Source organism: Canis lupus, chromosome 11 (assembly GCF_048164855.1).
Source record: "Canis lupus baileyi chromosome 11, mCanLup2.hap1, whole genome shotgun sequence".
In the NCBI taxonomy this organism is placed as follows: Eukaryota; Metazoa; Chordata; class Mammalia; order Carnivora; family Canidae; genus Canis; species Canis lupus.
In genome coordinates, this window is record NC_132848.1 from 59,347,505 (window position 1) to 59,361,376 (window position 13,872).

Here is a 13,872-nt window from a genome sequence, read left to right on the forward strand (position 1 = left end):
TTAGGAAGAAGGAATTCTCCTCAGATGAAGGAGAACAGTGGCAGACCTACTGTCAAAGAATGGCTAAAGGAAGTTCTTTAAACAGAAACAAGAAAGAAAGAAACCATGGAATATCAGGAAGGAAAAGTACCTTAATATTAAGCAAAAATGGAGGTCAATACAATATACTTTCCTTCTCCTCTTGAGTTTTCTAAATTATGTTTGATGACTGAAGCAAAAGCAAGAATTATAATAAGGCCTGTTGTGGTCCTAAATGTAGAGGAATATTAAAATGATTATATTACAAATGGGGAGGATAAGGCACAGTAAGGTTTTAATATTTCACTTGAGGTGTAAAGCAGCTTTTCTGACACAACGTTACTGAGATGGTTATATTATTCTCATTAGTATTCCCATGACATTCTCTCTCTTTTTGCAGAATTAAACTTAACTGAAGATTTTTTAAAATGCCTTTGACATATGTAAATTATACCTCAGTAAGTTGTCTTAAAAGAGAATAAGGAAGAAATAATATGGTAAAAAAAATTTAATATTCCTCAGACTTTGTTGCTTTCCCTTCTTCAAAACAATTCATTTTTTAAAAAATATTTAAGAAAATTCCTTATAGTTTTGTGTCTATAGACCTGTGCTGTCCAATATGGCAATTACTAGCTCCATATGGTTACTTGCATTTAAATAAATTAAAATTATATAAAATTAAAAATTCAGTTCCTAAGCTACTTTCGCCACATTTCAAGTACTCAGTAGCCACATATTCAGATATAAAACATTTACTTCATAGCAGGGTTCTACTGGACAGCACTGTGTTACAGACTAAAAACTTACACTAAAAAAGGTTGTCTAAATGATTGGTCTAAACTGTTAACCATTTCAGTAGTTGAAGATTAGAGAGTTTTGAGATTAGTTGAAAACTATGAATTCTAGATACAAATTTATCTTAAAAATTGTTACTGGTATACTTTTTCCTAAATTATATCCTAGCATACATAGAAAGATGAGTAATTATTTAGTGTACCAGTTAAAAGCAAGCAGAATGTGCAGAATGATGGCTACTGAAGTTATCTAGCAGCCAAGAGCACAAAGAAATAAATTATTCTTGCCCTATAAGGTCATACTTTAAAGATTTATATTACTAAATATTTTAACAATGGAATGGCAGCAATTACTTTTCTGTATTTTTGTATCCCAGAAGTTCCATGATGATGGTATGGGACTTTTCTGTATTTTTGTATCCCAGAAGTTCCATGATGATGGTATGGGACTTGGGCCCAATAACTTTAACAAATGGACATGAAGTCAAATGTATATTTGGTGCACTGTTATGAAAGCAGAGAACAACAACAACAAAAAAAATGAAAGCAGAGAACTAGCTGAATATCTTCATGAAGACATAAAAAAGGAGCTGGTAATCTCTGAAACCAGTCTCTATCGGTTGTCTCTGAATCACTCTCAACCTTCTCCTAGTTACTCAAAACAACCTTCTGATGCCTTGTGCAGTCTCTAGAGTCTAATTCGTCCATCTAGAGAGCAAGAGGTAAGAAGAGCAAGCTAGAAGTTGCCTATTAGTTTTTACAGCATGCCACAGATGCAACAAAAATCCTCAGTTTATTCCTCCAACATCTACATAAAATTAGAGGGGTTCAAAGTCTAAGGCAGGTAGAGGCTATATATTTATGGCCATTAAGAAGCAAGTTTATTTCTGTGTCTTAATGATAACAGCAGGTATTAACAGTATGCCTACCATGTACTAGGCATTATGCTAGGCATTTTACAAATCCTGACTAATCTTCACAATGCCCTATTAAGTAGCCAAACCAATTTACTTAGTGAAAGTAATGAATACTGTAACTTTAAACAAAAAAATTCATATGCAGACCAAGTAAACCTATACTTTGCTCAAGGCACCCTACTTGCTCAAGTATGTAGGGGTTATCTGTTATTCATAGCTTCTCCAAATCTTCAGAATCTTCCCCAAATCTTCTCTTTCTCTCTACACTGTGATAGTTCCCCACAGTAAGAATCTCACCTTTTGGAGCTAGAATCTTGCTTCCCCTGTAGTCAAGAATGCAATCATGCATTAATGGTTCTGCCTAGTGTGATGTTAGTGAAAACTGGTATGTGGGAGCTCTAGGGAAGCTCCTTGAAAGGGAGAGTGACTTATTCAGCTGGCGTATACCTTTTTCTTCCTTTTGTGTATACATCAGGTAAGTTGGCCAGAGCTTGAATAGCAGGTTCATAAGCATGAAGATGAAGGGCACACCTTGAGGACAGCAGAGCAGAAAACTGGAAGGAATCATCTAGAATTCTTAAGATATTGTGGAGCCAGGGGCACCTAAATGGCTCAGTCAGTTAAGTGTCCAACCCATGATTTCAGCTCAAGTCATGATTTCAGGGTCATGAGATTGAGCCCTGGGACGGACTCCACAGTCAGCACAGAATCTGCCTGAGATTCCCTCTGCCCTCCCCTCACTGGTGCATACACATATATGTGTGTGTGTTTAAGTCTGTGTGCTCTCTAATAAATAAAATCTTAAAAAAAAAAAAAAAAAAAAAGATATCATGGAGCTACTCTGTCCTGGACTCCCTTGTTATTTACTTTAGCAACACACTCCCTAACCAATATGTAGATAACATACAACCCCTATTATATGTGTTTTATCTACCATATAGTACCTGATTCTATCTCCATTACTGACCACTATTCCAAAAGAAGCTGGAAATGAAGTGTTTCACACATTAATTGTACAAAAAAGTACTAAAAATACTGAATAGTTTACATTTATATTTTATCAAAATATTTCTGTATCAGAAGATCCCATGTCAGAAAGTCCCAGACACTAAATATCAGGCAGTAGAAAAAATGGAGACCTTAATTAATTTGTTCAAGGTCATACAGTTAACAATATGTAGTTACTGGGTTCAAACACAGGTCATTCTGACTGTCAAAGCCAATTCTTCAAGAGAACTGGGCCAATTTTCATTCATACAATTATGATATTTTTGTTATAAGGAGAGTGACCTATGATCAGTGCATTTCTTAGTTTTCTACCTACCAGAAATAGGTCACCTTTTTTTCTCAGAGGACATTAAACAGGTTCTCAATGATGAATTAGCTAAATTAACATATTTAAACTAATAAAACAATTTACTACCAGATTTAGAAATTCAATTTTTAGACTAGCTTATTAGTCTAAAATTAATTACCAAAACTACCTTGGTAAATAAAGATTTCTTGTATATTTTAATTGAAGCTTTATCACATTCTATAATTTTAGGTTTTGTTTGATATGGAGCAAGAGCACCACCAAAAAAGGGCAGTAATAAAACAGAACAAAAATCTTTATGGCTAAGTGACAAAACACACATACACAGAAGACTATAAATGCATTATTAAGAAGCTAGAACTTACAGTAAAATCCCGAACAAATGTAATACTTAAACTACTTACCAATTTGACTTTTAGGTGCCCCAGCAACCACTAAATTTAAAGTACTGGAAGACATTTCTTTCCGTGTTGGGTTAACAACACACTCTCCATCAATCATTCCTATGCGCACTGCCCCTAAAATATATCAAAATAGTTGTGTAATAAAAAGTCTCCATTTTTTTTTTTTCCAAAAAAAGTCTCAGTTCTCAAGACACTATTCCAGTGATAGCTTCAATCTCTACCTTCAATTGTGACTACAATAAAATCCTATTTCTCCCATGGTATTTAAGGCCCACAGAACGTCCTATACCACCCTACCCAACAGCCGCAAGGAACATTCTGAGTTGCTCAAATACATCATTTTTTCTATGCCTCAGTGATTACATTCATGTTCTTCTTGACTAGACATCCTTTTCCAAGGCAAATGCTTACCATTTGATCCTCCTAAGGTTCACCTTTAATGTTGAGTACTCTGAGAAGCCCTCCTTGACAACCTGACTAAACCCACCCTTCTCTATTTTTTTTTTTTAGTGTTTTCACTATACCTTTATAATATTGTTTATAAATAATTATTTGATTGTTTCCCCTACTTACACTGAAAACAAGAACTATTCCTAGACTTCCTTTCTTCTTTCAATTCTTAGCTTGGTATCTGATATTTAGGATATTCAAAACCTATTTAATCAATGAATCATTTTTATATAAGCATGATTCCATCTTTTTCAAGAAAAAAATATGTTTTTCAGGGACACCTGGGTGGCTCAGCAGTTGAGCGTCTGCCTTTGGGTCAGGGCGTGATCCTGGAGTCCTGGGATCTAGTTCCACATCAGGCTCCCTGCATGGAGTCTGCTTCTCCCTCTGCCTATGTCTCTGCCTCTCTCTCTCTCTGTCTCTCATGAATAAATAAATAAAATCTTAAACAAACAAAAAAATATATATATGTTTTTCAAATCTTAACTTACCAATAGGTCCATTCCAAGGAATATCTGATAATGAGAGAGCTACAGAAGCTTAAAAAAAAGAAAAAGAAAAAAAAAATAAGGGCTGAAACAAAAAGGTTTCATTCTTTAAACAGTGATAATGTTAATCTTGATTTTTATACTTACCACCATTAATTGCTAAAACATCAGGTTCATTAACTCCATCTACTGCTAATAGATTACAAAGTACCTGGTACAAGGGAGAAAATTTAGAGCACTAAGAATAAAAATGTACTTGATTTAGGAGGATTATCATTTTGGTTAACATTTTGGGCTAAAATAAAGGAGCACTATGTGTGGTTAAAAGCATGAGCTATGGGACACCTGGGTGGCTCAGCGATTGGGCATCTGCCTTGGACTCAGGGCATGATCCCAGAATCCAGAATCAAGTCCCACATCAGGCTCCTTGCAGGGAGCCTGATTCTCCCTCTGCCTGTGTCTCTGTCTCTGTCTCTCTGTCTCTCATTAATTAATTAATTAATTAAATCTCTAAAAATAAAAAGCATGAACTTTGAAGTCATATTTCTGGCTGTCATTTAACTAGATGCCTGACTACAGCAATTTACTTAAGCCTCAAAAGTTTCCTCATCTTTAAAACAGAAAAATAACAGAATCTTCTAAAAAGGTTTTCTGAAAGTTATAGGAAATATTATTTTTAAAGCATTTATAATACTGGGCATGTTGAAAATATTCAGTAAATGTTAGCTATTTCTATTACATAATAATACTGTTTTTCTGTTTATAAGCATATACAAAAAAAACTGATGAATTCCTTTATACTGCAATAATATGCCTATGTCACATACTTAAGAAAACAACTTCTTAAAAAAAGAAAAAGACTACTTGAGGCAATGACATCATTGCATAGGTATATTTGCAAAGCATATTTTTATCAAAGAAATAAAAGTTCACTAAAGCATATGGTTCATTATTCTGAAAGAGAATTCTATTCACAAAATATTAATAGAAGTTTAAAGGACCCAAAAAAATTGGTAACAAAGATTAGTTGTATTGATTGTCCTAGCCTCTGACACTAACATAATAGTCCCAGCCAGATCTGTTCCCACCCTTCTCAATCACTCTAAACTTTCAAACTCATCAGTTTCCTGCCTCAGAGCTTTTGTGCTTCTCATTCTATCTGCTCAGAATGCTTCCCCCACACCCCTAGGTTGGCTAACTCCTAGCTCATAATCCAGGTATCAACTCAAATTGACATTGAATAAATATTAATTTTTAAAATTAACTGAAGTTTTTTAGAAAACTTAATGTAAAAGAGCAGCATTACCAAAAATTCTTATTTTGTGTTCCAATGGTTAGTTAGCCTAAGTAGTATGAGAGAAATTCATTAAGTAATTTTTGACTGATCTGGAAACAAATAAACCTAAAGCAGAATCTACCTGTGTATCATAAAAGTAGCCAGCTGGAAAGAGAGGTCTAATTGAACGATCTGCCAAAAGAAAAAAAAGAAAAGACACCATTGTAAGCATTTATAATACTGGGCATGTTGAGACCAGGCTGAAAAATAACATAGCTGTTATTAATGAATTAACATATCAATATGTTAAAAAAAAAATTCCCTTGGACTCTGAAAGGGTCACAGATAAATGTCAATGCTTCAATTAATATATACCATGCCCTAATAATAAAACTAGCAGGGCAGGAACACACAAGTCTAAACCAGAACTTTTCATTCTGGTTCATATATAAGCAGAAGAAAGAGACTTAAGGCCCGCAGCAGACCTTGGTATTCTGTGTCTAAAGTATACACAGACTAACAATTTCTGTATAGAAAAGCCATAAACTCAAATGATCCCACAATATTTAAGGATGTCAAAGATTTGAAAGATTACAGATTTCAGTAGTTGATGAATATAATGCTTTCAAGAATTACTATGCTGAATATGAAAATGAAAAATACTAGGGACAGCTTGTAGAGGCATAAGCCACAGAATTTATATGCTCAATAAAGATTCATTCATTTCAGCTACATATATTTATTAAACGCCTATTTTGGGGATCCCTGGGTGGCGCAGCGGTTTGGCGCCTGCCTTTGGCCCAGGGCGCGATCCTGGAGACCCGGGATCGAATCCCACGTCGGGCTCCCGGTGCATGGAGCCTGCTTCTCCCTCTGCCTGTGTCTCTGCCTCTCTCTCTCTCTCTCTCTCTCTATGTGACTATCATAAATAAATAAAATTAAAAAAAAATAAAAATAAAAAAAAAATAAACGCCTATTTTGTGCCAGGTAGTATTCCAAATACCCTGGATTCAGCAGTGAATAAACAGCTTTCTCTTTCATGGAGTCCATATCTGAGGGGATACAGAAAATAAACAATCTCAGGCAGTGTTCCTATAATGGAAGAAAACTTAAGAGAACTGTCGAATATAGATAGAAGAAATGCTAACACAGGCATAAGAGAGTTACTGCCTCTACCTTAGCATCTTACCTATTACTCGACTTGTAAGAACTTCTTTGTCAGAGGATCCAACCTCTCTTCTGAGATAGTTTGTGGGAATTCTACCTGCTGCAGCAGCCTTCTGTCTGTAGTCAACCTAAAGTAGTAATGAAAAAACAAAAGTTCATTGGACTCCTTTTTATGGCAACAAGCTATTTCCCAAGAATGACACTATACAGATACTAATTCTCCTGAGGCTGCTCACAACATGGTCCAGATTAAGAATGGAGGATATTTTATTTACTTTTAGCATTTTGTATCTCTATGGGAAGGGAAAATTGATAGAAATATTTCAGTAAATTGATTTTTAAGAAGCCTTCCACTTAGCAGTGAACTACAAAGCCTCATTACTTCCCACAGTGGGTTATTCGGGTCACATCAAACATCCCCTTTTTTGTATCAACTGTTAAACTTTTCATAACACAAAGAAGCCACAAACTCCTACAGCACTCCTTACTCTTCACCAAACATGTACTTGCAGACTCATTCTGAAGGGAAACCTATGAAAGCAATGAATTCATTGCTACTCAACATCAAAGTCTTCATGTACTTCATTGTTCTTATCAACTTGGGAGATTCTAAAGCATGCTTGCTACTAATATGAGAACTGGTTATGAAGCAATCAGTCTAGATTCCTTTAATGACTAAGCATCAAACAACAAAGGAATATTCTTTATTGTGCGAAGTTTACACTGTGCACTCCTTAGACGTCAGACAGAAATATTACAAATTCTACATTTATGCCATATTACTGTTCAGATAAATCAGCAGATACTTACCACCAAAGGCATGAACTGGGAAGGTGAAGGTTTTGTTTTGCTGACGGCTGTGACCATCACCGCAGTGTCACCTGACTTAAACATAAACAACACTGGTAAATTCCTTAAAAATCAGACATTAACATCTAAGCAGTGACTGAATCAATCCTTGCTCTAGTTAAATACAAGGAAAGAGAACGATTATTCCATGACACAACGTAATGAAAATAGTTAATCACAACTAGTCCAAACTTGATCCCTTCTACAAGATCAAGAAAAGGCTTATTGAGGGACACCTGGGTGGTTAAGCATCTACTTTCAGCTCAGGGCATTGATCCTGAAGTCCTGGGATCGAGTCCCACACCAGGCTCCCTGCATGGAGCCTGCTTCTCCTTCTGCCTATGTCTCTGCCCCCCACCCAGGCTCCCCCCCAGGCCCCCCCCCCCGTCTCATGAATAAATAAATAAAATCTTAAAAAAAAAAAAAAAGGCTTATTGATAGCTCAGTCACATCCAATCATATTTTTCTACTTCTTATGGAGAAATTTAGGCTATATACAAAGAAAAATTTCTCACTTATCACAATTAAAATAGTAAAATCATATTCTCTAGAAAAGCATTACAGAATTTATTAAAGGTAAAATAGAACTCCAACTTTGAAACAGATCTTAAAGGTCATTTAATATATCCAGCTCTCATGACTCCGTGGTTCTTTGGAATGGTTCTAAAACTAGAAACGGTCTGCATTAACTTAAAGTACCACAATTCTGAGAAGTTACATGATGTAAAAATAGTATCAGTCTCCACAACCATTTTTAAGATAAAAATGTAAAAATCTAGACTTTTTACCTGTACTACAGCAGAGCCATCTGCAAATCTGGCCAGTTTTCCAGAGGATATTTCTAATTTTCTGTTTAAAAATAAAAATTCAAGACAAAAGGACTTAGGTCATCAATACAAATCTCAGCTTAATATAAAATAATCTACTATTCTAATAGAAGAACTAAGCCGCAGAGACCCCAACCTAGCAAAAAACAAAAAAAAGGGGGGATAGAGTTCACAATCACTATTAAAAGTACTGGGGGGGGGGGATCCTGGGTGGCTCGGCAGTTGGGTGTCTGCCTTTGGCTCAGGGCATGATCCCGGAATCTAGGATCCAGTCCCACATCAGGCTCCCTGCATGAAGCCTGCTTACACTCCCTCTACCTATGTCTCTGCCTCTCTCTGTGTATCTCTCATAAATAAATAAATAAATCTTAAAAAATAAATAAAATAAATAAAAGTACTAGGGGAATTTAAGAGCTGCCTAAGGAAAAATATAGACACTAAGGCATAGGAGCAATCTGAATGAGAGATAAAGTACTCTGGGGGTGAAGAAGCTGTGTTTGTAAATGTTAATTTCCATTTACAACCTTTGTTTAGTCTGTCAATCCTTGCCTTCTTAATAAAAGTAGCCTTTTAACACACAAATGAGATCCTTTCTCTACTTAAAATCCTTTAAAGTATCCCTCAATGCTTTCAGGACAAAATATTAAATTCCTAAATATTGCCTACAAAGACCTTCATGTTAAATAATGGTGTCAAGACAAGTGGGGGGCGGAGGGAGTGGGAGAATAGCCTTTTCAACCAGAGGTGCTAAGACAACTAGATACCCATATACTGACAAATTAATAAAGTTGGACCCCCTTCCACATACTATAAATAAAAAATCAACTCAAAACATAGTATAGAACTAAATGTAAGAGCTTAAAATTATAAAATTCATAGGAAAACACATATGAGTAAATCTTCATAAACTTGGGTTAGACAATGTCTTGTTATATATGACATCAAAACCACAAGCGACAAAAGAAAAAACAAATTGTACTTTATCAAAATTAAAAACTTTCATGTTTCAAAGGGTACCAAGAAAGTGAAAGAAAACCCACAGAATAAAAAAAATTTGCAAATCATATATCTGATAAGGAACCTGTATCTAGAATATGGAAAGAATACTTACGACTCAATAAGAAGACCAACAATCTAATTTAAAATTGGCAAAGGATTTGAAGTCTATCCAAAGAAAATCTACTAAATAGTTAAGTATATCAAAATATGCTCAATATCATTAACCACCAGAGAAGTGCATTCATAACCACAATGAGACATACTTTATATCTACTAGGATGATTATAGTCAAATAGATCAATAACAAATGTTGATGAGGATATGGAGAAACTAGAACCCTCATATACTATTTATGGAAAGGTACAATGGTACATCTTCTTTGGGAAAGAATCTAGCAATTCTTCAAGAGGTTAAACACATAAGTGCCATAGGATCCAGCAATTCTACTCCAAGGTAAAGACCCAAAAGAAATGCAAACTTGTATGTCCATGCAAAAATTTGCATAGAAACATTCATAGCCACTGCATTATTCATAATGGTCCCAAAATGGAAACAATCCAAATATATGTCCACCGATAAATGAATAAGCAAAATGTGGTCTCCCTGCATACAATGGAATATTATTCAGCCATTTAAAAAACAAAGTATTGGGCAGCCTGGGTGGCTCAGCAGTTTAGTGCCACCTTCAGCCCAGGGTGTGATCCTGGAGACCCAGGATCGAGTCCCAAGTCCCAAGTCGGGCTCCCTGCATGGAGCCTGCTTCTCCCTCTGCCTGTGTCTCTGCCCCCCGCCCCCGCCCCACTCTGGGTGTGTCTCATGAATAAAATATTTTAAAATAAATAATTTTTTTTAAAAAAATGAAGTATTCAGGTCCCTGGATGGCTCAGTCAGTTGGGTGTCTGACTCTTGGTTTTGGCTTAGGTTGTGAATTCATGCGTCATAGGATGGAACCCCCCACTCTCCAAATCAGGCTCCTCACTCAGCAAGGAGTCTACTTGAAAGATTCTCTTCCTCTGCCCCTTCCCCCACTCTGGAGCTCTCTCTCTCTAAAAATAAATAAATAAACCTTTTTAAAAAATGAAGTATTGCTATGTGTTACAACATGGATATAACTTGGAAACATAATTAACTTAAAGAAGGCAGTAACAAAAGACCAAATGTCATATAACTGACATATGACATATAATTGACAACCATTGAATTGTACATTCTAAATGGGTAAATTGTATGGTATGTAAATTATATATTAATAAAGCTGTCTTTATAGATAGGAAATAGGCGGTATTATCAGTTTTATTCCCTAGCTTCTGCAGAATATAAAAAGAGGTTACTGAAGGCTTGAAACAGATCAGTATCAAAGAAACCAATATTCATAAGTGTATTGTGAAGCCAAACCAATTCTGCCTTCTGAAGATACTGAGGAAGATGTTCTGTCTCATGAAGGCTGCTTCAGAAACATTTTATCATGGTCCAGTGCTGAATACACACACACACACACACACACACACACACACCACAAATGCCCTGCCCCCCTATCCTTCACATGCAAAAAGGATAAGGAGAGAACTCAATATTTCTACCCATTAAACACTTTTGTCAGAAACCTGAGTTCATGAAAAGCCTATTTATCTATTTAACAGACTCATTTTGTTAAATTTGAAAGCCAAAAAAAAGAGGCATGTTCACTTGTACTTTCAGTCCTAACTTTGAAAAATTTTGAGGATTTTTTTTAACCACAAGAAATATTTGAGAAATTCTAGTTGGGTTTCTATTACCATTCACCACAGATGTTGTGATGACAGCCTACAATAAAATGGGTTTACCGTGACAGATGGAGTAAGGTGCAGAGATAAGGAGATGGCATAGTAAGTGGAGGGAATGAGATGCTCAGAGCCAGTCACACTCTGTAGCCTCAAGCAAACTACAGCTAAAATCAATATTAATGTTTTATGTGTAAAAGTAAATCTGGGGTCTTGAAATTTTATTTAATCCAGAATATGTTACCAGTACTTCTCAAGACCTACCAGGAAGTGGCATTCCATCTAATAATGTAATTTCTGAATGATCCCTATGAAAGGAAGGAGATCATCTCTAAACAAATTGAAGTGAGTCCAACACAGAGAAAAGGAGCTGTGAAAGTTCTAGTTTTTTCCATTAATGGGGATCTTGCCCCAGAATTTTTGGGATTACTTTCAGTGGCATATTCTTTTGTATATCCTCAGCGATAGTAAGTTTTTATTTTTTTTTAATTTATTTTTTATTGGTGTTCAATTTACTAACATACAGAATAACCCCCAGTGCCCGTCACCCATGTAAGTTTTTATTCTTTAATGAAGTTATAATTTGCACAGAGGACCAAGAGAAGGCAGTAGAGAACAGAGGTTAAGAAGAACATGGGTGTTCTCTGAATAACAATAAGCATCACTGGAATAAAATAATTCTTCAGTCTGCAGATGACATCTATCACTTTTTATTAAGTTCCACTGGTGAACACTAGTCACGTGGCCCCACCTATGTAGGGACTAGCAATATACCAAAAAGAGCACACATACTTACAAAGCCTGAGGCAAGGAGTAGATCACTCACTCCCCTGTTAAGAACCAGCCCTTCCAAATTATATTAGCAGGCAGAGAAATGGAGCTGAGGAAACACTGTTAAGCTTCTAAAGCTAACCTATTTACAATGGGAACTGACTGAATCAGTGAGAAAAACAAGTCTGCAATACCCCCAGCTATTCTCATACATGTACGCTTCCCTTTACGTTTATTCAAACACCACATCCTCCTGCCTTCTTTGTTCCCTCTGTTGAGTCTACTCAGTGTCTCCATTAGAGATCTTAGGCCATCCACCAGACAATCTTACAGTCCTGCCTTGGTGATTGCCCGAATCTGCACTCTTTTTCTTCCAGGTGTGTGCAATTTATACTACACAAAGAAGCAGGCGGTTTCTTTTCAGTATATCTCATGATCTCACCTGATATTAACTGACCTATGTAATTTTTTCCTGTTCATGCACTTTTAGTTGTGTTTTTGGTGCTAATTTGTTATTACTTTTATACGTCATGGTTGATTTTATCTCTTTATTAATTTACTCTGTAGTATTTTAGGTTTTTGAGCTTTTAAAAATGTTTAACCATGTGAATGTTTACCTAATGTGAATGAATAACTAAAAAAAAAAAAAAAAACTTGAAAACAACAAATAAGGGGATCCCTGAGTGGCTCAGCGGTTTGGCACCTGCCTTCGGCCCAGGGGCGTGATCCTGGAGTTCCGGGATCTAGTCCTCCATCGGGCTCCCTCATGGAGCCTGCTTCTCCCTCTGCCTGTCCTCTGCCTCTCTCTCGTGTCTCTCATGAATGAATAAATAAAATCTTTTTTTTAAAAAAAGAAAACAAATAAAAAGGATTAGGATGAGCAGTAATTTCTATTGGTGGGTAGAAGGATGGGAAAAGGTAGCTGAGGAAGAGCAGAGCTGGCTGCCACAGGCGGTAGAACTCTAGGGAGAGATGTTTAAAAACAAAACATTTTTAGAAACATCTGCACAATAATGTGGAATGTAACAAACCACCTTCCTCCAACTCCTACCAAGAAAAAACTAAAAAGACAAATATCTTTATGATTCAGCCTCTGCCTGTCATTTGGTTTTACCTTTTATGCTAACCTCACATTTCACCTTTTGCTTCATCAATAGTGAGCTATTTGTAGCTACTCAAAATGCACTCTTACCTCCCTGTAATTGCACTTACCACTTTCTTCCTGCTAATTTCTCCTCCTCCCCCTTCAAGATTCACCTTTGATGGCAAGCTTTAGGGTGGGGTAATAAATATGCCTTTGTGCTCCTTTGGTACCCCATTCACACCTCTGCTACAGTGATTTTCCCAGTACTGCACCTGTGTTTATCTTACTCGCTCTCAGACTCTGTATCTACTGTACCCTGTACATAGTAGATGCTCAATAAAAGCTTGTTGAAATGAAAATTAAACAGCTGCCTCAGAGATACCTCTGAATATTAAGTACAGCATTTGAAAAACACAATTATAATCTAAAGCATATTTACAATATATATCTACAATATAATACACATGGTAACAAATATAAAAATGAATGGTATATAGTCAAATTCAATAAATGCTACAAAAAAACAAACTTAATACAAAGATGAAAGAATTGATTTACCCAGCTGGTATGATATTCATGAATCTAGTTGTTATGCACAGGCTCAAGAAGAACTAAGTACAAGAGATCCAGGTTGACTATAAATGAAATATTTAAAGTAGATTATTTATGGAAAATTTGGAAGGCAGGAGCTAATACTGTTGCTTTGCGACCCTTAAAAGAGTCCATTTAGCACACAGCAGGTTCTGAGGTATT

The 13,872-nt window shown here is 36.0% G+C and overlaps 1 protein-coding gene and 1 long non-coding RNA gene across 3 annotated transcripts in view; one reads left to right on the top strand and one right to left on the bottom strand.

The window, feature by feature from the left end:
* The window catches only part of LOC140600263 (uncharacterized), a 75,951-nt gene that overhangs the window by 38,052 nt on the left and 24,027 nt on the right, over window positions 1–13,872 (top strand). The window lies entirely within an intron of this gene.
* The window catches only part of PNPT1 (polyribonucleotide nucleotidyltransferase 1), a 53,113-nt gene that overhangs the window by 37,758 nt on the left and 1,483 nt on the right, over window positions 1–13,872 (bottom strand). For both annotated transcript variants that reach the window (XM_072768425.1, XM_072768424.1), the window contains exons 2-8: window positions 8,467–8,527; window positions 7,640–7,714; window positions 6,852–6,957; window positions 5,805–5,854; window positions 4,534–4,597; window positions 4,390–4,437; window positions 3,449–3,562 (exon numbers count right to left, since the gene is read on the bottom strand). In XM_072768425.1, the coding sequence (XP_072624526.1) occupies window positions 3,449–3,562; window positions 4,390–4,437; window positions 4,534–4,597; window positions 5,805–5,854; window positions 6,852–6,957; window positions 7,640–7,714; window positions 8,467–8,527 (518 nt within the window). The remainder of the gene's footprint in view (window positions 1–3,448; window positions 3,563–4,389; window positions 4,438–4,533; window positions 4,598–5,804; window positions 5,855–6,851; window positions 6,958–7,639; window positions 7,715–8,466; window positions 8,528–13,872) is intronic.